The sequence below is a fragment of the Emydura macquarii genome, unplaced genomic scaffold (genome assembly GCF_026122565.2).
Source record: "Emydura macquarii macquarii isolate MOO-44397 ecotype Brisbane River unplaced genomic scaffold, CSIRO-AGI_Emac_v2 contig_1253, whole genome shotgun sequence".
NCBI lineage: Eukaryota > Metazoa > Chordata > Testudines > Chelidae > Emydura > Emydura macquarii.
This window is the reverse complement of record NW_027131390.1, coordinates 49,374,618-49,395,687: the sequence shown is the minus strand read 5'-3', so window position 1 is coordinate 49,395,687 and position 21,070 is coordinate 49,374,618. Positions and strand designations below refer to the sequence as shown.

General features: G+C 41.4%; 1 protein-coding gene across 11 annotated transcripts in view; it reads right to left on the bottom strand.

The window, feature by feature from the left end:
* ERBB4 (erb-b2 receptor tyrosine kinase 4) overlaps nucleotides 1-21,070 on the bottom strand; it is an 885,692-nt gene that overhangs the window by 171,874 nt on the left and 692,748 nt on the right. For 9 of the 11 annotated variants that reach the window (XM_067548716.1, XM_067548717.1, XM_067548721.1 and 6 more), the window contains 4 exons: nucleotides 18,734-18,866; nucleotides 15,321-15,414; nucleotides 13,756-13,910; nucleotides 5,256-5,330 (listed from right to left, as the gene is read on the bottom strand). In XM_067548716.1, the coding sequence (XP_067404817.1) occupies nucleotides 5,256-5,330; nucleotides 13,756-13,910; nucleotides 15,321-15,414; nucleotides 18,734-18,866 (457 nt within the window). Of the gene's footprint in view, nucleotides 1-5,255; nucleotides 5,331-5,450; nucleotides 5,496-13,755; nucleotides 13,911-15,320; nucleotides 15,415-18,733; nucleotides 18,867-21,070 lie in introns of all 11 variants that reach the window. The other 2 variants (XM_067548718.1, XM_067548720.1) reach the window with 1 other exon arrangement.

The window sequence follows — 21,070 nt, the reverse complement described above, 5'->3', positions numbered from 1 at the left end:
CTAGAGTCTAAATCCAAGATCGGACCCTCCCCCACTGTGACAGATATCATGCACCCACATAGTCAGAGACGGTTCCTGCCCTAAAGAGATTTCAATCTAAATATACAAGATAGATAAAGGCTGGGAGAAGAAAAAGCAGCACAGGGAAGGAAGTGATATACCCAAGGGCCCCTAGCAGGCTAGTTGCAGAGCCAGGAATAGAACCAGGTCTCGAGTCACAATCCAGTACTCTGTCCACTAGACCAAACCGCCTCTGATGATAAACATGACTTTTTTCTGTCACTCTGCTTTATTTTCGAGGGATAAGAGTGTGACCACAGCAATCTAATCCATAGAAATCAGGACCAAAAAGAGTTTGCTTTTCTATTCTTTTTCAATTTTTAAAAATACAATCTGTTCCCTGAATTGATCTGTTCTGCGACTGTGTTATAAAGTCTCTCTGGAATAGTATATTTTACCAATCAAGAGGGAGGTTTATAGTTTAATTTCTACTCACAAATATTATATTTCCCACTTTGAATAAATCTTTATGGGGAGAGTTTTGTTGGTTTTTGGGGAAGGGGGTTTTGGTTTGTTTTTGTTTTTTTACATGCTTCCAGGAATGGCTGTAATTATTCTTTAAACAACAGGAACATATGGAATGCTTATTCTAAGCACTGGGAACAGAGTGCTGTAAAAATGATGAGCACACAGAGTTTATTAGAGATGGGCTTTCCTTCTCCTACTATATATTCTGTGCTACTGAGTTACTGTGAAATTCTAATGAAATCACACTGTGTAGGGGGTTATGAAACAGCTATGAAAGGATTTGCTTGCATTACAAAGGGTTTACTGTTAATTAGCTCTTGTATACATACACAGTATATAAAAGTCTGTTTGTGAAGGGATGATTAGTTGGGAGAATATGCTTTGTTAATAGGAAGAAAGTATGAGGAGATTGTAATTTGAGTTACTATCTACACATCGTTTTATGTAACCACTTCATAATGGGCGGCACAAGCTAATTAGCTTCTGTTAGTTAAAAAGGAAACGTGAAGCCCATTTAGTTAGGGTGTAAATCAATACAGGCATCAGCTTATTCAGGGAACTATTAAGGTGCTGTTTCCTTGCCTCTCCCTCCCGATTACATCTTCAATTTCATGATAGATCTCATCCAGCAACTTCATCCCTTATTTAAGGAATTATTTTCCTTTAAATTATAGCTTGAATGCATCATCTGAAAGTTAAAACACTGGCAATTTAGTGAAACCTAGATACATATTTAATGCTACTGAATTTTATCCAGCGCCTCACTTGAATAACTGAATTGGGCAGTCACTCCAGAAAAAGACCAGACTTGTATTGCTGGGTATTGGTTTTTTTAAAAATAAGATGGTGGAGTTTCTCCTTCACAGCCCCTCTCCCTAATCCAAAGTCACCCCATAATCCATTACAGCTGGAATTTTCAAAGGTACCTGAAGGAATAGGTGTCCGCTCCCTCTGAAATGCAATTGGACCTTGGCATCTAGTTCCTTTAGGCTCCCTGGAAAATCCCAATGTACATCTGTGTATGGCATATACACAATTCACCTCTGTTTTCCGGAAAGGATTGGGGCGCAAGGGGTGATGCAGAAATAAGATGTGCCAGCTGAGGACTCCCCTTTGCCTGAGGAATTCTCAGCTGGCAAGGTCTGGCTCCTTACTGTCACTGGAGCAGCTCAAAGAGGCAGAAGAATCTGCTCCTAAAGTCAGCATAACACATATATTACAATCAGATACCATCATGCTAATACACTACACCAATATAACAGAACATATCAGACATTTGGAGAACCATGGCTTTCCACATATTACTATAACTACAGTGCAGTACGTCCTATCACCACAATAGCTGGAATTTGGAAAGTAGCCACAAATCAAAGAGATGCTCATTTCTCCCGTGAGCTCTAAAAGCTTTCACTGGTTAGTTTAAGGAGACATTTACTCCCTTTATAGTTTGAACTTTTTCTGGTAGTTAACAATGTGGTGAAACCCTTTGTAAGGATAAACTTAATTTATTGAAAACACATTTGGGTCACCCTGGAACAAAGGATCAGTGTATTTATAGATTTAACAAGCAATCTAACAGCTGTTTGGATATCAATCAACTAGTCTAGAGGAAAGGGGTAAAATGTTCTTTATTTTGTAAGTGCCATTGAGCTGGAAATGGGAAAATACAAGTATTTCTAACATCATTTGATATGGAATTCTATTAGGAAATATTAGGAGTAAAAAAATCACTGCATAAAGGGAGTATAATGTATAGCTATTAAAGGCTCTAGAGGGATTAAACAGAAGCTGAAAGAGGGTATGTTTTGAAATGTCACTGCTGATCTTTTGAAAAACAAGCACTGTAGCACACATCCGATTCATCTTTATTAAACACGACAGTAAAAATTTCTCTCCTATCCTACCATGCTAAAGTCTTCAGGCCAATGTATCATGGCAAAAACAATTTGCAAATTGCAAAACTGGAAAGAAAAAACAGCATTAATTTGAAAATGGAAGCAGATGAAGGAAGTGAGAAATATTTAATTTGTCTGCATTTCAGACTTTGTTCTCATCTTCTGCTGATTGAACAACAGAGCACTCTGCCTCTCAATCCAGTACCGATTCCAGTCAATGTGAAGCAATGCTGAAGGTGCAGACTACTCATTAATGCCTAGAAGTAGGTCATGGTGGGTAAAAGATAGCTATATGTATATGTAAACGGTTCCATTTAAATTGTAATAGACACATTTCAGTTTTCATCACATGCATCGTACAGAAAATATACCATTTTTGCCAGTGCAGTTTTGCTTATTTTTCCCAAACAAAGGGCACTTTTGTCTACAGAAAATGGATAATTTCAAAAATGTCATAAACATCGGTTCGGAAATTCTAAACTGGCTCAGAAATTTCTTATGTAGGTTTGAAAGTAATAAAACATATACATCCTAAAATGTAATCATATTTACACTGCAGTCATTGTCACAGAATAAATTCCACAAAGCTGAAACCAGAAGTTTCTGTCAGCTCTAAAGGAAACATTCTCTCTTTGAAAAGGCTTCCCAGATTCCATAATTGAGGGTCACTCATACCGAATAGAGCAGGACGTGCCTCATTTGGATGGATTAAAACATCTACTTTAATTTTCACCCCCCTCTACACACATCTCAGTAGTCTGCTTTACTGACTAGACACTAGATTACAGATTCAGAGAGATGGATTCACTTCTCTACACTTCTTAAAATAAAAAGGAACTGATAGTGCATTGTTCAATTTTAATTTCTTGAAAACTGATAGCTACTAGCATGTATCATCAGTTGCGTAGTGCCACATCCTGAATTCTGCATATTTCACTAGTGTTTGAAATGTTGTAGCCATGTTGGTCCCAAGATATTAGCAAGACAAGGTGGGTGAGGTAATATCTTTTATTGGTCCAACTTCTGTTGATGAAAGAGAAAATCTTTCAAGCCTGGTCCTAGATCTGAAGAACAACTCTGTGTAAGCTCGAAAGTGTGTCTCTTTCACCAACAGAAGTCAGGCCAATAAAAGATAACCTTGGATCTCACATATTTCATTACTCATTTTGCTACATAAATTTAGGATATGATCTAACAGCCATTCAGATTAATGAGCGTTTCCATTGACTACAATGCTCATTGGATCATTTCCTTGGAAACTTAAGTAAGTATCTAGACAATAAATCCATCTTCTGAAGGCAAACTGAAGCTTAGAAATTCTGCCAGTTAAACAATGAATAGTCTGATGTGCTCTCTCCCTGTTGTGCTAACAATATCAAGCAACTTTAATTAAAATATGAATACTGGAGACTTCAACTAATATACACGAACGATTGGATCAGTGTCATTGCTTACCAGTAATCTTTCCAGTATTTTTGGTACAAAGCACATCTTAAGATTTTGTTTATACCATTCTCATTTTTAAATACACTATTTTAAATAATTAAAAATAATGACTAAAACCCCAATCAAATAAAGCACTTATGCATATCCTTAACTTTAATCATATGTGTAGTTCTGTAGAAGCTGTTTAAGTTAAGCACGTGCTAAAGTGTTTTACTCATTAGGGGCTGAAGGGCTTGATCCAAAACTTAGTCAATGAAGTCAAGGTTTTCAAAAGTGACTGGTGATTTGGGGCACCTGAGTTTTTGTTGCACAGCCTGACATACTTTAAGAGGCTCTTATTATCAGAGTCTTAAAATGGGCCTTTACAAATTGAGACACCCACAATCACTAGTCGCTCCTAAAAATCTGGACCTCTCCCTGGAGGTCTCTCCTGGAGACTCTCCATGGAGACTAAAAACTATCAAGCAACAACTAGAAAATAAGGAGTTTCATGTTGAATAAGAAACCTGGAGGCATGGAAACATTTTTTTAAAAACATTAGGCTCATCTGAGCTTCATCATATTCATCCTCTGGTACCACTGTAAGGAAAATGTTGAAGACAAACCAAGGACAATGAGCTAAAATGCTTTATGAGGTGAAGTTGGTTGAAAGGAAAAAGTCCCAGTCAGGTTCTAGACCCTGAGAGAGCCTGGAGGCCATACTAACCAGTTTGAATTAAAAACAAAATAAAATGAAACAAAATCATAGGACATGAACGGGGTATAACAAAAGAAAACATAGAGGCCTAACAAACTCAAACATATGTAGATTCTTCCTAAGTAAATTTGGCTTGGTCATCATCCATACATTTTCTTAGACCAAACTAATGCAAGGACAGACTGCATTTCTCAACTTCCAGTGCCATTTTTTAAACACAAAATTAACAATTAAGTGTCTAAAGTGGTCAAAAAAATTTGAGATAATTTTTTTTTGGTTGAAAAATAGCTTTGTGTACATTGAGATGTTTCATGAATACAGTTCAATTTTGAGGAAACTTTCAATTTTTTTTAAAAAAATAACTTTTTCATTTTGTTTTAATTGAAATTTTCATTTGGCTTTCAGAAAACCAAAACTGCAAAAAAAGAGTCATACAGAATAGCTTTGCTCGATTTTATTTCAGTTGAAAAATTGGAATTTTTTTCAACCAACTCTTTTAATGGCATAGCTAACTTTACTTTCAAACTGTAAAACAACCTAGAAGCTGAGCTGTACAGCCTACTCTTGAGGATAATTTATGACACATTTTACACACTAATTCAATTTCTAACCCAACTGGTTAGTACAACTCTCCTATGGTAACTGGGGAAGGATCCCAAGGTACAACATGGAAAGATGGAGGATGTTACCTAGCATGCTGAGGTAAGGTGGACTGACGTGTCCATGGATAGTAAATGCAGTCATGACTAGTGGGGCCTCTACACCTGCAGGCAATTACAGAACAGAAAATATCACTGGCCATTCACAGGGACATGCACACACGCGCCCTTGCCCATACGTGGAGTATGGTGGAGGGCCAATGGGAACAAGCACTCAGCAAGTACCTATCCATCAGGCCGATGCAGTCCTCAATACGGGGGCCTATGCACCTGCAGCAAATCCAAATTGGAAAAACAGGGAGAGAAAGAAAGAAATCTGTTATTTACAGACAGAAAAAACAGGAATCCCCCCTGCCATGTGCCACACTGTTAATTATAATTCTCAAAAGATACCCAAGGCATCATGAAATTACAGCTTGTGACACAAAGTACAGACAGCAGTGAACAATAAAAGCAGCACCAACAGCATAAGGTTGGACCAATCTTAGCTCAAACAATACATAAGGCAGGTTTCACCTGCTTATGTGGGAGGCCTAACAATACAATTGCTTTTTTTGGCTGTTGTTTAAAACCTCAAACCAGTGATTACTGCACACAGGCTGCTCATTTGCACTGCTCAAGATCTATGGGAGCCAGGTGGAGAGTTATTTTCCTAAATTAACGTTCTTATTCATACTGTACTCACTCATAGACAGTGTCATTGAAGAAATATTTTGGGCCCTATCATCCCCTCATGTCATGGAAGCTGAGGGGATGAGATCCCATCAGAAGTGGGCAGGGCATGAAGGGGAATGGCACTTCTTGTCGTTATCACCAAGTCTCCTTCCCTGACTGTTGCCAAAAGGCCCTTAGCTGGGATCAAGCTGCAATGACAGAGGAAGCTCGTCACTTTCCATTGCATCGTCTCACACCAAATCCACTGGGCTCCATCGGCAATAATTTACCACAATACGGCACTTCCTTCCGCAGCCCCGGAGGGAGGGTGAGATCCAAGAGCAGTGACTAGTAAGGGTGCCCTACGTGGCATGGCTTTGCCAGAACTGTGCTGCCACAGGCTCCAAGGAACCAGTAACCGGCACAGAGCCTCTGTGAATCCTGGGTAAATGACTGGTTTGGAGGAGGGGCGGGGGGACAAATGGTCTGCTACTTCCCCAAGAGGGCAAGCCCCACCCACCCGTTGTACAGAGGAGCAAAGCAGATGCTGAGTGAGAATTTAAATCCTAATCCTGGAAATCACCCCTCATGGGCAAGATTCCTGTGCCCACAGGCAGCCCCACGGAAGATAGGGAGGACCTGCCTGCATGGAGCTGCTTATGGGACTGGGGCCCTTATGGAGTTCCCTTGGCAGGAGCAGTCCATGATGTGGATGACAAGATACTTAAATGGAAAGTCAATTATGATATGAAGATGGTGACCAAGATTTTCTGAAAAATAGGTGCCTAAAAAGGTAATCTCATTAGTCAATATTTAAGCACTCAAACAAGCAGCCTGAGTTTCCTAAGTGTTGAACAGCCAACACTGAAGTCACTGGCAGCTGCTAGGAGCTTGGCACGTATGAAAATCAAAACATGCACTTAGATCTTTAAATAAGGGCCCAGGAGCTGGGATTTTCAAAGTATCTTAAGGGAAGCTGGTGCCCATCTCTTTGAAAATCCCAGCCTTTCAATTCTGTTCTGACAGAGGGAGACATGAGACAGATTTGAGAGTTTAAAAAGACTCTAAGGAGGTCTTCTCTCCACTCCTCCGTCACCTGCCACTTATGAGTTCTTACTTCCTTTAAAATAACATATTTAAATATCAATCCACCTTTAAAAATAAATTCACTAATTTCACTGAAGTCCAGTCTCATTGACTGTTTTTCCCTGAGAATAGCAGTATAATACTGCTCCTCAGTTCTTGTTTCTTTACTGATGTTTTTATTTTTGCATAAATGCTGTGACAGGCAAACAAAAACAGATTGCAAAGATTGCCTTAATAATGAACTCAAGCAGCATTCTGTACAGACATGAAGTGGATACACTTAATGGCCAGGTAACTAGACTGACTGCATAGTGGCAGACTTGGATTTAAATACAATTCTTAGTGTATAGTACTGAGAACTCTGACAGGCACTTTTGAAATTTCAGCTGTCTTGGCCTTCAAGGGTTTATATTCTGTCCAGCCTCAGGCACATCTGTAACATTTCTTCTTCCCCACATGGCATTCTCAGCAGTTCCCAGGAAAACAGCTCAGCAATGAAGGAGACTAAAAAGGTGTTCAGAGCACCCGTTCTCAAGCATGTCAAAAGCTGCTGAGCTCAGACCTTGCTATAAATAAAAAGAAGGCCTTCTTCAAGTTAGAATCCTGAGAGCCCATTACCAGTTCAGTTAACCGGCAGGCTAATGTAGAAAAAAGCCTGTTGTCTTGGAGTCATTTTACTGCTCCGTTACATTTATTCTCTCAAGCTTTTCAAAAATAGGACCAGAACCTCAGGAAACGGTCCCTCGCCTTTGGCCTTTTGGACCTCATTTGTGGTCCAAGCAGTAATGCGATCAATTTTGAGTTAAACATATAAAATCTTTGGGTCACTGATCTCTCAATCCCAAATAGAATTCTCTCTATGGGCAGGTTCTGCCACTTTCACACACACACTGAGTAGTACACCTAACACCCCAACTGGGCTCATTAATTTCAATGTAGTTATACAAGGAGTAAGGTACTACCCATTGTGAGCAAGGGCAACAAAATCTGGGTGCTTAGTTAGTAATTTTCCTGAGAACCATCCTCATTTTCAGTCTGAAATCATCAGTCATTTTTGTTCTGGAAATAACTGCCTTGGTTTCAGAGTTTCCAGAAAGGTGTTAACACTTACAGGCCACACATGACAATAGCAATATTTTCCATATGGTTCTGATTTGTCCCCAGAATTTCCCTCTTCTGGGAATACTGGGGATCTAGATGTGATTTCATTTCCAGCTTCTCCCTGTAAATGAATTGGTTAATCGACACATATATCTGTTTGTTAATGAGAAGTGTAGTGATTTATAACAGTTGACATACAGCAGGTAAAGAAACAGATACATTTGGTGGCCAGTACAGGGTTTTAGGTAACTGCCCTCTGAAAGAAATGAGCAGGTAAATAACATTTAAAAGTAAAAACAACAGCTATCCTTTCTTGAAGTGATCCTTTCTCCATAGCTCCCTCAGTAACACAGAGATACAATTTTCCTTAGAGTTGAGGCGGCATAGCTCTTCCAAGTCAGAATCCATGAAATGTCATTAATTTTCCGGTCAAATGGCACACAATTCTAATGATATCTGTATACAAACTGATCAGTCCTAGGACAAGAGGAATCAGCCATCTATTGTGATAATCTGGTGTATAGTAAAGTCCTGATCCTACAATCACATTTACATGGGCGGAGCCTAGTGCCTACACAGAGCGCCAGTGAAGTCAACAGGGCTATGCAGGGCACAAAAGTCCCACCCACACAGATCTGATTGCTGAGCCAAAGCCTCCATTTACTTGGATGAGGGAAAGTGCACACTGAAGGAAGAAGCTGAATCAAGAAGGGAACTACTTGCAACAGTTTGGATCCAGTCCTCCCTTTGATACACAGAAGCAGAACTATCATAAGCAACAGCAATAACTGAGGAAGGTTCCAAGAAGGGGATGGAAGGATGGAAGCCAGGGAGTGGCCACCATCACAATCAGAAGAACTGCTTGAGGGACCCTCATGAAGCTTGCAAAGGTGCAGAAGACATGCACCTTCCTGGTGTCTTGCTAAATCCAGCTCAAAAGGGTGCTACATGCCTTGCAAAATATGTACAAATCAGAAATGGTGTTGATCCAGTTAAAAATGCACCCTTAGATGCAAGACCTTCCTCTTGAAAAGGATGGAAAAAATAATAGAGAAAACTACACGTTACAGAAATGAGAAGAGGTAGTAACTTCATTTGATCTTAGACTTTGTAATATGCTGCATCCTCATAAGAGAGATCAGCTGAGAGTCCCCAGACTAAAGGGCAGGATGTCCTTAGACTGTAAACCAGATATTTGTACAGTGTCTAATACTACAAAGTGCTGGTCCATGACTGGGGCTCCTAAGAGCTATCACTTTGGAATTTGCTCCCTCCATTCGTTCATCGGCACCTGGGTTTGTTGATATTTAGTTCACGCTGCCAGGCTGATTTGTTCACTTTGGCTTTGGAATGTCTCCTAAAAACTGCAGTATCTTTACAGAGAAGGCAACACTGGTCACCATCTCCACCTCTGACTGAATGTGCGTTGGGGTAAGGCATGAACAACTTCCCTACTCTTGGCTCAGAGGAACAGGGTTGGGGGGGAAGGTTAATAAATTTCCTTCACAAAATGATCAAAGCAAATGATCTTCTGTGATGAGCTGAGCTGTCTGGTGAGACTTCCTCTCTCTGCCTCTATCCTGAGGATGAGGCTGACCATCACACTTTTAAAAAAAAATTATAATTTATTTCTGTGAAAGCATTCCGGTTGGGATCACTGAGTGGGAGAACCTGCCAATACCTTTCAGAATTCTCCTGGACTAAAGGCGAGAGCTGTCCTGTGTGCCTCAGATCAGTTCCAAATTGGCATTGGATAGCTGAAGTATAGTATGGGGCTGCCATGCCAAAAACACTGAAAGCTTCCAAAGTGGTGGCTATTGCATGCAGTACGCCATTCTTGGGCAGTTCTCCTGTTCAGTAGAAGAAAATGAAATGGGCTGAGTGCTTTTATGATCATTAACCATATTTGCCATTATACCTGTTCAGATGGGGGTAAAAAGCCCTTGCTCCAGTGTGTAAACTGATCACCTGCATGGAGGAGTTTTGGCCGGGTGCATTATGAGCAGGGGTGAGGTGGGATGTTTGTCTTCTTCTGCAACCTCAAGGATTGACCACTGCTGGAAGCAAGACACAAGACTTGATAGCTAGCAGTCTGGTTTGGCAAATATCCTGATCCTAAAAGAGCAGCAGTGCCAGAGGGAGCTCGCACTGCATACAGTTGGTTCTTTCCAGCAGCTGAACACTTGTTGACAGATATCTTAGCTGTACTGCTGGTGTCAGTTCTGTTCCAGCAATCTCATATACTCTAAGGTCAGAAGGGACCAATGTGATAATCTAGTCTGACCTCCTCCACAAAGCAATCGATCTAGCAGAGGCGATAACAGACACGCTAGATGGAGTATGGTTATGATTTTGCTGAATCAATTCAGTTGTGGGCCAAATATTTGGAGAGACATACCATCACTGCTCCTTTTTCCTTCTTCTTGAAGAGTTCTGTTCAAGGAGGAAAATTTAAATACTCATTTCTACAGGAAGGCAGTGAAGCTGGAGAGTTTTAAATTAGAAGGGAGGTGGGGAAGACAAATTGATTCCTATTCTCTCCCCAGGCATCTTCAACGAGAGCCTAACAATGTTGGCAAGAAGACGGACGATGTATAAAAACCAGACATCTGGGGCACTCATTATGACCATCACAGTTTAACATAACTGCAGAGACACACAAGTACATTTGAGATGATAAAAGAATGTTTTTCCAGATACCAGAAAGAAACATTTGAGGTTAACCAGATTATTATTTTTTTAAATAAAAGGCTGAGAAAAGTTTTCCAGGCTGCTAATCTAAATCCAGATGTGTCTGATCAGTGACTTCAAGGAATGTCACCCTTTTTATAAGGGGATGAGGATGGCACTAGGATTAGCATTTGACTGGTCAAAGCTAAACCACCTGCTCTAGAGGCCAACCATACCTCTGTGCATATGTTACTCAGGGAGTGTAGGGGAAAACTTTTTGGTACCATCACTACTGGTGTCTGCCATTCATCCACAGACTAGCCTATCTGGTAATGTGACACATCCGTTCATCTGATGGGCTCTGGCTGCACAGATGCTGCTGGATGAGGGGAAAGCCTACAGTTAAACTGTCAAATGACAACCCAAAGACCTAATGCACAAAGAGCTGTGGCTCCATTTAGCCATGAGCTGCCAGTGAATTCTACCAATTCAAAGTCCAGCTACTTAGGGCCCTGCAAAATCCCCACAGCCTGCTCCTTTGTATTTGTTTAAGGGCTAGATTTGCCACAATCCTTCCTCAGTGGCATAGGGGTACATTTACTTCCTCCCCCCATATTCCCCTCTACCAGCCATGAGGGGGAAAGGGGCCCATTGGAACCAATACTGCTTGCTCTGGAAGGAGCATTGGCTATGCCCCTCCATTTACCGGGGCATGATTAGCTGGCTGGAAATGCAGAAGGGAATGATCTGAATTTACTTACTTCTGCCCCAGAAGAAGGGGGGAGCAGAGGCGGAAGTGTGCTAGTCTGCTCTTGGGCCAATGCAGCTCTATGCTACAGTATGTGCAGGGCAGACTGTAAAGGTAGAATCTAGCCCTAGATCAGAATTAATCTGAATGACACATTCAGACTCCACTAATGCTATCATTGGAAACCCAGCTCTTGAGGGTAAGTTTTTCTCTTTGTAGTGTTTCTCCCTATTCTCTTCTCCTGCATTTTTTTTTTTAAATTGCATAATTCTGATTTAAAACGGTTGAGAGGAAGACGAATCTGCAACAGATCCTGGCTGTGTCTGTGCGATCTCACTTTCATTTCCCTAATGGTTCTATTGTAATTAGATTTGCAAAAACAGCAAAAGGTCTCATTTTGAATGGCAACAGCTGTTGACATCAACATTATATTGAATTATTTACTGGTTTAATTTTAGCTGCAAAACAATAAAATCCTCTGTGGATGATTATTTCACTGGATGAAGTTTTCTTGCTCTTCCTCTGACTCGCTGGGTTGGACATATCCCATTGTCTCCTCATAAGAACATTTTTAACTCAAGTGGCCCATGCAAAATGATAACTGTTTATTTCACTACAGTTACTTGGGTGCAGGATTTCTTAAGGATGATGCCACTTTCTGACACCTTTCCTCTGGCTCGTAAAAATTCACATTTCTTAAAATGTGCCCCATCTGAGAGGCCTGCCCTTAGAAAGTGATTTAGTTCTTGACCCAGAGACACCAGGAGCGGTGTTTGAAGAGTTACACTCAAATTCCCTTGGCACCGGGTGCTTTGTTTCTGCAATGCCCCATGTCAGATGGTCTTTCAGCTGGCCTAGAAGCTGGATACAGACACTTAATTGCCAGATGTAATGGCCTACATTTTCAAAAGGAACTAGCAATTTTGGGGGCTCACCTTGACGCACCTTAAAGGGACCTGATTCCAAAATTACTGAGCCCTCTGTCAATTGAATTGCTTCCAGGTGCCTCTAGTTGGCACCCAAAATCACGAGTAGCTTTTGAACATCTAGAGCACCGCACCAAGTAATAGGTGCCGTCAGCAATTAGGGCAATTGATGGGGAGAGGAGAAACAGAGGAGGAGCAACAAGTAATTCAACTAAATGACAATAGGAAGGGTTGGTTTCAAAGTTGACAACAGAGAAGGAAAAGCATGCATTTAAAAGGACTTTAATTCACTTTGAGAAATCAACAGCACTGCTGACTATTGTAGATGAATCCTATTGATAGTTTTGGACACTGCCTTTCTTCTGAACATGAGAACTTTTTTTAACTGTTTCATTATAACCAATAGCCACCACCCTTAGGAAAATACATCCCACTCTTCTCTCCTGGTGGCCATCTCAGGTGAGGAGCAGGTAGGAGAAGTGTCACTGGCCATAGGAAGGGCGCAACAAGGCAGGGAACTTAAAAATGTTTGATTACCCCCTAGTGTTTTTAGTAACATATACTTTGAACGGTTCCCATTTTGCCTCTGCTACTTCCAACTGATCACAGGAGGGTCTGCTGAAAAGGCCAGGCCAGCACTGCATCTGAATCAGGCCAGAATATAGCACAAGGGCACAGCACAAATCAGGCACATGCCCTTTGGCATCAGCTTGCTATAAGGTGAAGCCACAGCTGGCTCCCCTCTCCAACATATGGCATATCACCGGTGAGCACCGCTTTTGTGTCTGGGCAGGAAGGAGAGTCTTGTGGGTAACGTGGGGACTCCGGCAATCTAAGTTCAGGTTTTGGCTCTGGCACAAATTTGCTGTGAGCTCTTAGACAAGTGACTTAATCTTTCTTTGCCTCAGTTCTCATTGGTACAATAGCAATGCATCCTGGACTCCCAGGAATGAATCTATTTATGCTGAGATCTGATGACGGCCACCATGAGAAAAGCCTCTACGCAAATAAATATTGAATATGATGTCTGTGTACATGCTAGCTCTCATGTATGCCTATTAGATATGCTTTCCACACTAGGGTGTTATCAGGAAGGCCAAGAGCACTGCTGTAAGTACCATTTTTGGTAAGTTTGAAAGCGTGGTGCTAATTTGTCCTCTAATTTGTTGCAAGACCTTAATGACTGGGTTCTGGATCCTAAAACCAAAGGCAATGGTATAGCTGTGCAAGCACAGATTTCCAGAAATGATGAACACGTTTCCTAGCTAACCAGTAATGAAACAAAATCATGTCCTAACATCAATATTAACGAGCCATGCCTGCTGTTTACAGAACACCAGCTTACCCTTGGGTGCAGTTTGGATGACAAGGGTGGCACTCACGGTCCTCATCCGCGTATTTGAAAATAAAGCTGTTTGCCCCCTGCAAGCCATCGGGGCACTTTTCCACACAGTTTGGGCCATCCTTAAAATGGAAACATTTGGTGCAGTGGTCTGGTCCCTGGGCAAAAATGAGAGATTTATTCTACCACTTGATATGACGCAAGAGCGGCTGACAGTATGCTGAGTGCTGTATACTCAAAGATAATGGAGTACATGTCCCTCGTTAACAAACAGGGATTTAGCTGTGACACACCAATGAACATTAACGACCGCCACACAGCTAAATCCTGGGGCACTGTGCTGAAAATGTAAGACAGGCAGTACTGTTTCCAGAGTGTTTACATGTAATTTGGTTTAGTTACTTTTGATGGATGCACCTCAATAGGCCTCATGTCCACTTCCTTTTACCCTCAAGCTTTCCTTTACCACTGCTCAATATTAAATGAAGTTATAAAGTGGTCCTGATGGCACCTTCATGGCATCAAGATCATTTGTATCACAGGATTAACTCCACACCCCATTTTGCCTGTGATTTCTGGTCACAGAAATACCTTGCTGTCACATTTCCCTCAAAAAGCTGGGGACTTCATTTTAATTATAACATATGGAGACCGGAAATTAGAAACTGTCAATCAAGTCTCCTGAAGGAATAAAATGTAAAGGCCTTGATGATAAGTCACAAGTGGCCTTATCCAAAGCCAAGGGAGTCGGAGCTACAGTAAGCTAGACAAAATTATGCACAGCACTACCAGCTGTCATCAAAGAAATTCTGTATGATGCAGAACCTATGTGCCTTGCTGCAGATCCAAATATCCTACATTGGTAGAAAACTTAGGATGCCAATTTCCTGAATGGGTGAACTGCAGAAATTATAACAAAATAATGATCATAGTGATAGTGATCGTCTATATAGCACTCTCTGTAATCAGTTAGTCACAAAAATAAATGATGAGCCAAATTCTCTCCGCCAATCTGCAACCACAAAAAGCCCAAATATCAGCTCTTCCCGCATATTGGAGGCAGGATTTTGTGCATTCAGTGCTCATGCCAGTCCTGCTTTTTATTCGGGCTATGCACAAAGGACAAAAAATATAAGTATCACTTCACTTTCTCTACCACTAAAGAGCAGCCATCTCTTTGGTGGGGGGTCATCAGCCATTAAAGTGGTGCCATCCACATTCCAAAGTGCTCTGAGGATGGACACAAGGAATTCCTTATCCAGTGGGCTTATTTGAGTTAGCAGAATGCAATTACTTAAGACAGAATTTTTCTCTCAGATTTAAGGATGGAGGGGAACAGGATTCAACTGAGTATAAGAGGGGAAAAAATTCAACAGTGATAAAAGAAGGTTCTCTGGATGTGTGAAATTTCTTTTACTTGTCATCATTTACTGCTAATGTATTTGAAATGGTCATGAGTGATGATGGCAAAAATCCCATTGGACAAGAACAGATGTTTATAAAAATGCCTATGCTAGTGCACCCGCCATAACCAGGTTACAGCTACAAAGTATTTATGTTGTGCTTACCGGCCCATAGCAAGTGATCATGTTATCTTCCATCTTCTCACACTGGAGATCACATTCTACACACACAGAACCATTTGCAAACTCTCGAAATTCCCTGAAGAAACATTAGTCAGACAGGTGAGGGGTTAGTGAAAAATCATATTGAAACTGATCTGAACTTAACAGACCAGATCTTCAGCTGGTGTAAATCAACATAGCTTCATTAACTTCAGTGGGACTGTGCTCAGTTACACCAGATGAGGACTAGGCTCAACAGCTGTGTTATCATCTGCTGAGTATGCTATCGGCAGGTTATGAATATTTCAAGAAATAAGAACACCATCAAAATCCCGAGGGTGGGGTGGAGATTGAACTGCAGCCAGCTGATTGCCGCCTCCCCCACCTCCATCTATGGGATCGTCACCCACAGCTCACATTCAATAACCCATTTGCAATATGCAAGACGTATCATCATCAAACAGGACAGCGTTTCAGACCTATTAATCATTGCTGCGTCATTTCTGCTGCTTTATGTAAGTCAGTATCAGCACTTTCATTTTAAACCCTGTTTTCCAAAGGGTTCACGACTTCCCCACAGAAGATTGTTTACTGTTCCAGACTGAAACCCTACATGTTACATTATTTAAAAGAATCACTTACCCATTGATTACTCATGTTTGTTAAAGCTCCACTACCGGCTTTCTTTACGCTTATAAAGAAAAAAAGGCTTCATTTTTTATTCCTTACATGAGTATCTAAAATGCCATTGTTCCAGCATGTGGACTAGTGTCTTTGGAAATCTAATGTGTGACTATGGATGTGTCTATGCTGCAATGAAAGGTGTGACAGCAGCATGTGCAGACATCCCCGAGCCAGCTTTTAATCTAGGCAGCTCAAACAACAACAATGATGACGACGACGTGGCAACACGGGCTGTGCAAATCCTCCCAGGAACGTATGCACTCCAGTGGCTAGCCTCTGCTGCTGTCCTTTCACAGTTACTGTTCTGTGAGCTAGCTAGATGAAAACTGGCTTGGGTAGGTTTGCATTCACCCCTCTGATTTCAGTGCATATGGTGTGCATGAAACAGCTACAAACAGCAAAGCCATGAGCTTATTGACTATAGCAGAGCCACTTCACATTGTAATGGCTGTGGGGCCTCAGATTTACTTCATCAACCTAATGTGACATACTTTAACTGCCCTTTTGGAGCCATTAGGTTCTATTGTGGCAATCCAGTTACCTGAGTATAAAAAAGAACCCCTAGGAAATGTTCATTGAAAAGAACGTAGTGAGGAAACCGAGGCTGCTTTAACTCTGAAGCCGAGACGCTCCACGTTGAGGCAAGGCCCATGTGGAAGCGCACAAAGAAGCCACAGCAGCATGGCACCATTGGAGCTGCCTTACAAGGGACACTGAGGGCCCCGGAGCCAGGGCCGGCCTTATTGTTGGGTGACACCCAGGGCACTGTGGTCGGGGGGGAGGGGCATGGTTAAGAGGCAAGGAGCAGGGTGGCCTGGGGTACAAGGACACGGAGGGAGCAATGGAGGGGAGGCGGCAGGGACCGGGGGTGATGGCAGGGGTGGGGGACCAGGGCCCTGGAGGGATGGATGGGGAGGCAGTAGGGGGATGGGGTGATGAGGGGGTATGTGGGGAACCTGGGGAGGCAGCGGAGGCCAGGGGCACCAAAATTCAAGTTCACTCAGGGTGTCATTTCCCCTAAGGCTGGCCCTGCACTGCAAATGCACAGGACCTGCGGCCAGACAAAAATCTGCATCCCAAAGGTTGTAGAGGTCCTGGACAATGTGGGAGACTGAATCCCTGCCCTTATCAAATGATCATGAACACCCTGGCTAAAATGATAGCCCCAACTCATGAAATGTGATCAGGACATTGTACTTACTAACATATAAACAGATGTGCCTGGGTTATGGCTGATGTGGGAACCACAGGCCAAATACTGCAGTGTAAATTGTAGTCAGCTTTACTCTGGGATAAATGGTAGCACAATCTGGCCCCACAACTTTGGCTTTCCTGTCTTTAATGCATGTAAAACTGTAGCTATAGAACAACTTTGACAGTTTTTTGCATGCAATTCCCTTGCTTTGAGAAAGAAAAGAAAAGGATTTTACGATAAATTAGTATGCTTACAGAGAACTCCATTCAACTGTCTCTTTATAATAATCACATAAACTGATATCCAAGAAACAAAAAAAGACTAGAAAGAAACCATATAGTGCTTTTATTTTTAATTAGCACCTCTTGGGGTGAAAAAAATATTAAAATCAATTATGATTTGTTGATCCCTATTATAAAGAAATGTTGGGCAGCTTATTGTATCATCATCTGGGAAATGCGATTCTACCCTGCCAACTTTTTGTTTTTCTTTCTGATGTAGTTAGCTTTATTTTTCTGTCAAAAGACAGCTTCACACAGCTATGTCTGCATGATCTGTAGGACTCCATCTTCCCAGTGAAGACTATACAAAAGTCTAAAAAAGGTACAAAAGTACTGTGGGAATTGGGGGAGGCGGGAGGGGGAAAGGCGAAGAAATCAAACTCCAAAATTTAGAAAGAAACAGTAGAGAGGGCATAGGAGAGTTTTAAATCATGCATTGCCAAAGCTTAACTTCTAAAAATGCCTGCAGTTAGCTCTGTAAAAATCCTTGGCTCGGTGACCACAAGGAAAAATATCATCACTAATGAAGGACAACTGTGAAGCATGAACTAACTTTATGGTTCCATGAATGTATGTGCTCAATTTTATTGTTTGCAACATAATTATTGTAGTTCCAGAGGGAAAAATAAGTAAATAAAAGGGAATTGAAAATCTTTCAAAAGAAAAAATGTATCTAGAAAGTCTCGAGTAGAAGATTTTGTAAAGAAGTTTAAAAACAAACTTTTAGGTAAAGTGGATCTGATAACCAGATGATCTCTGATTTCTTTTAGATACACTTTGGATAGTTTCTTCCAGTTTCAGGCTCTGTTTCAAGGAAGCACAGAAGCACATGCTCAAGTCCCATTAACATTAATATTAAGCATTATTAAGTGATTTCATGTATGGGGATGCCCACCTTGAACTAGTCGTCAACAGGAATTTATTTTTCAAGGGCCTTTTTCGAAAATGAAGGTCCCTCCACTTTCTGCACCATAACCATATAATGGTTGTGATGTTCTGTAGGAACTTTAGCCAGCTCAGCTACAGTACTATATGAATCCACACGCTTACACTTCCACCTCAGTGCCTGATTCTGATTACTCATACTGAGCCAATAGCATCTTACTCCACCGAATGTTTCCATTGAAATCAATGTGACCATCGGCAGAGTAAGGTGTTACTCAATGTAAGGACAACAGAATCTGTCCCTGTGATTCCTGAACTGTCAACATAATCAATAGCCTTTGGGGAACACACAAGCAAGGGTGATGTCTTACCCATCATAAAGATTACAAGATTCTATACAGCTCCTTCCTCTGCTGAAGCGTTTGCAGGACAAACACTGATCCGGTCCTGGCCCCCAACAGCCGTCACTTGAGCACAGGTCATTACACACCATTCCCTCTGCAGCTGAAAAGAGAGAGAGGAATGAAGATATTTTCACAGTGTCGTTAGCTATTAGCTTGCAAGTATTATCCTCTAAGACACCAGAAGGGAAATCCTTTCCCCAGCATCAAGACACAAAGAAGCTACTACACATAGAATGGCCTCTTCCCCTCCCAGGCTCATAGCAGAGATGTATTCAGTTGTCCCCACAGAACTGCCCAGGTATTATTTTCCTAGACACTAACTGTAAGCCTTTGCACGGTTTCCCCTTTCCCATGCCTTGTTGCTCAACCCCCATGGTGGCTTCCACAGGTGTTCGCCTGCAGGGGAAGATCTGGCAGAATGGTTACATTGACTAGCCCTGTAGATTTGAGGGGATTATATGCATCAGAGGGAAGGGTTATATATACCCTCGCATAAAGCCTTCAGGCTGGGATTTGCAGAAGCAGTAAGTGTTGGCCTAATATTAAACTCAAGTAGGATTGACTTCTATTAGAGTGGAATCAGGCCAATGCTGGACGCTTCTGAGAAAAGCTTGCTTGAACTGGGGGTCAACAGGGATTTATTTTTCAGGGGAATTTATCCAAAATGAAATTCCACAGTGTGTCATAGGAAATCCATCACAGAACATATGTTCTGAAAACAACAATGAAACGATAATTTAATTAGATCTAACTGAGTTTAGAAGAATTCAATTCAACAATTCAGTTTTGCACATTTCATTATTATTTATCGTGTTTATTATGGTAAAGCCCAGAGACCAGTTGAAAACATGGCTCCATTGCACTGGCCACTGTACAGTCATAAAATAAGAGACAGTCCTAGCCCAAAAAGCTTACAGTCTAGGCAGAGTAGATAAAGTATAGGGAAAAGGGATTAACATACAGGCAGACTGACCAATGCAATGTCAGCAAACAGCATGTTAATGCTTAGCCTTTGTTCTTTTTCTTTTGTTATTTAAATCCTTTCTGTGGAGTTATGTTAGGAGAGGATTAGTCAGACGGAAAGACAAAGGAAGAAAGTGGTGGGAGGTGTTGGAGTAGCATCCAATCAGCACTGTGGAGACAAATGCAGGCTCTCAGGCATTTCGTGCAGGCTCAGTTTATTCTGATTAGACCAGCCGCTGATACCTGTGGTAGGAGGTTATCATTCTCCCAGATAATGTGTGGTTCTTTATGTAAATTGGTCTAGTGTGATAGATGGCACAGATCAAAAAGCAAAGAGCTCTTTCTTAAATTTTCTGTCACAATTAGCAAGTAGGAAGACCCATGATAGGATACAAGTAAAAAGTGATAAATGACAAAATATGTTCTTTATTTCTTAGTAGATTTTTGCTGAATGCCATAAAAAATTAAGAGTAAAATAAATAAATAAATAAATAAAAACGCATGTCCAATCAAACACACACACACACACACACACACACACACACAAAATAACACCAACACCTTTATACAGTGATGATAGCAAAATTAAGCATGATTCCCCTTGCAGGATGCAAACACTATTCTGGCAGTGGTGCAAACCTGTGCAAGTTACTATGGACACGTAGCCAATAGGTGTGTATTTTCCTGCACTTCCACAAGTGGATGATAGATGGCAGTGTAAAGAGGCGATTAAAGAATGCCACCTTTCCCTTTCAAGACAACAGATTATGCTCTTATTGCCACTGTCAGGGTTGCAACACTGTTGTTGAGGAAGATTGTAATGGACAGCACCTAACTGCTTGAGGTTTATCAGCTGATGAGTGCAAAGCCATGCTAAATCATCCCTGCAGATGGAAGCTGCCTGCTTCCCCCAGCATTCTGTTTATCCTTGGTTATTCTGTACTGTAGGGAACAAGGCTCCAAATGTAGTTTCTCTTGAGAGTGGAAACATTGGTTCTATCTTCATGCCACAAAGCGGAGCATCTACACGTGCCTCATTAACAACTTGTTGAATATCTGTCATAGCAGCCCACTGTATAGTTGAGTGCATTGCTTCATATATTGATTCCCTTGTTAAGGCTGACTTAACCACATCTTTTTCATTGTGCTGCAATGTCGATGTTGGCACCATGTTTACCGAATGTGTCTTTTTTATCCGTAAAGTGTTCCTGGCTTAGTCCTTCTTTATTTGTTAGGCAGCATTTCTCAGACCTGTTTTATCGTACTGTGACAGATAATATTCATGTTGCAAAGACAGGATACATCCCTTTCATCTGCTTTGCTTGTCCAGTCCGCCTTTCC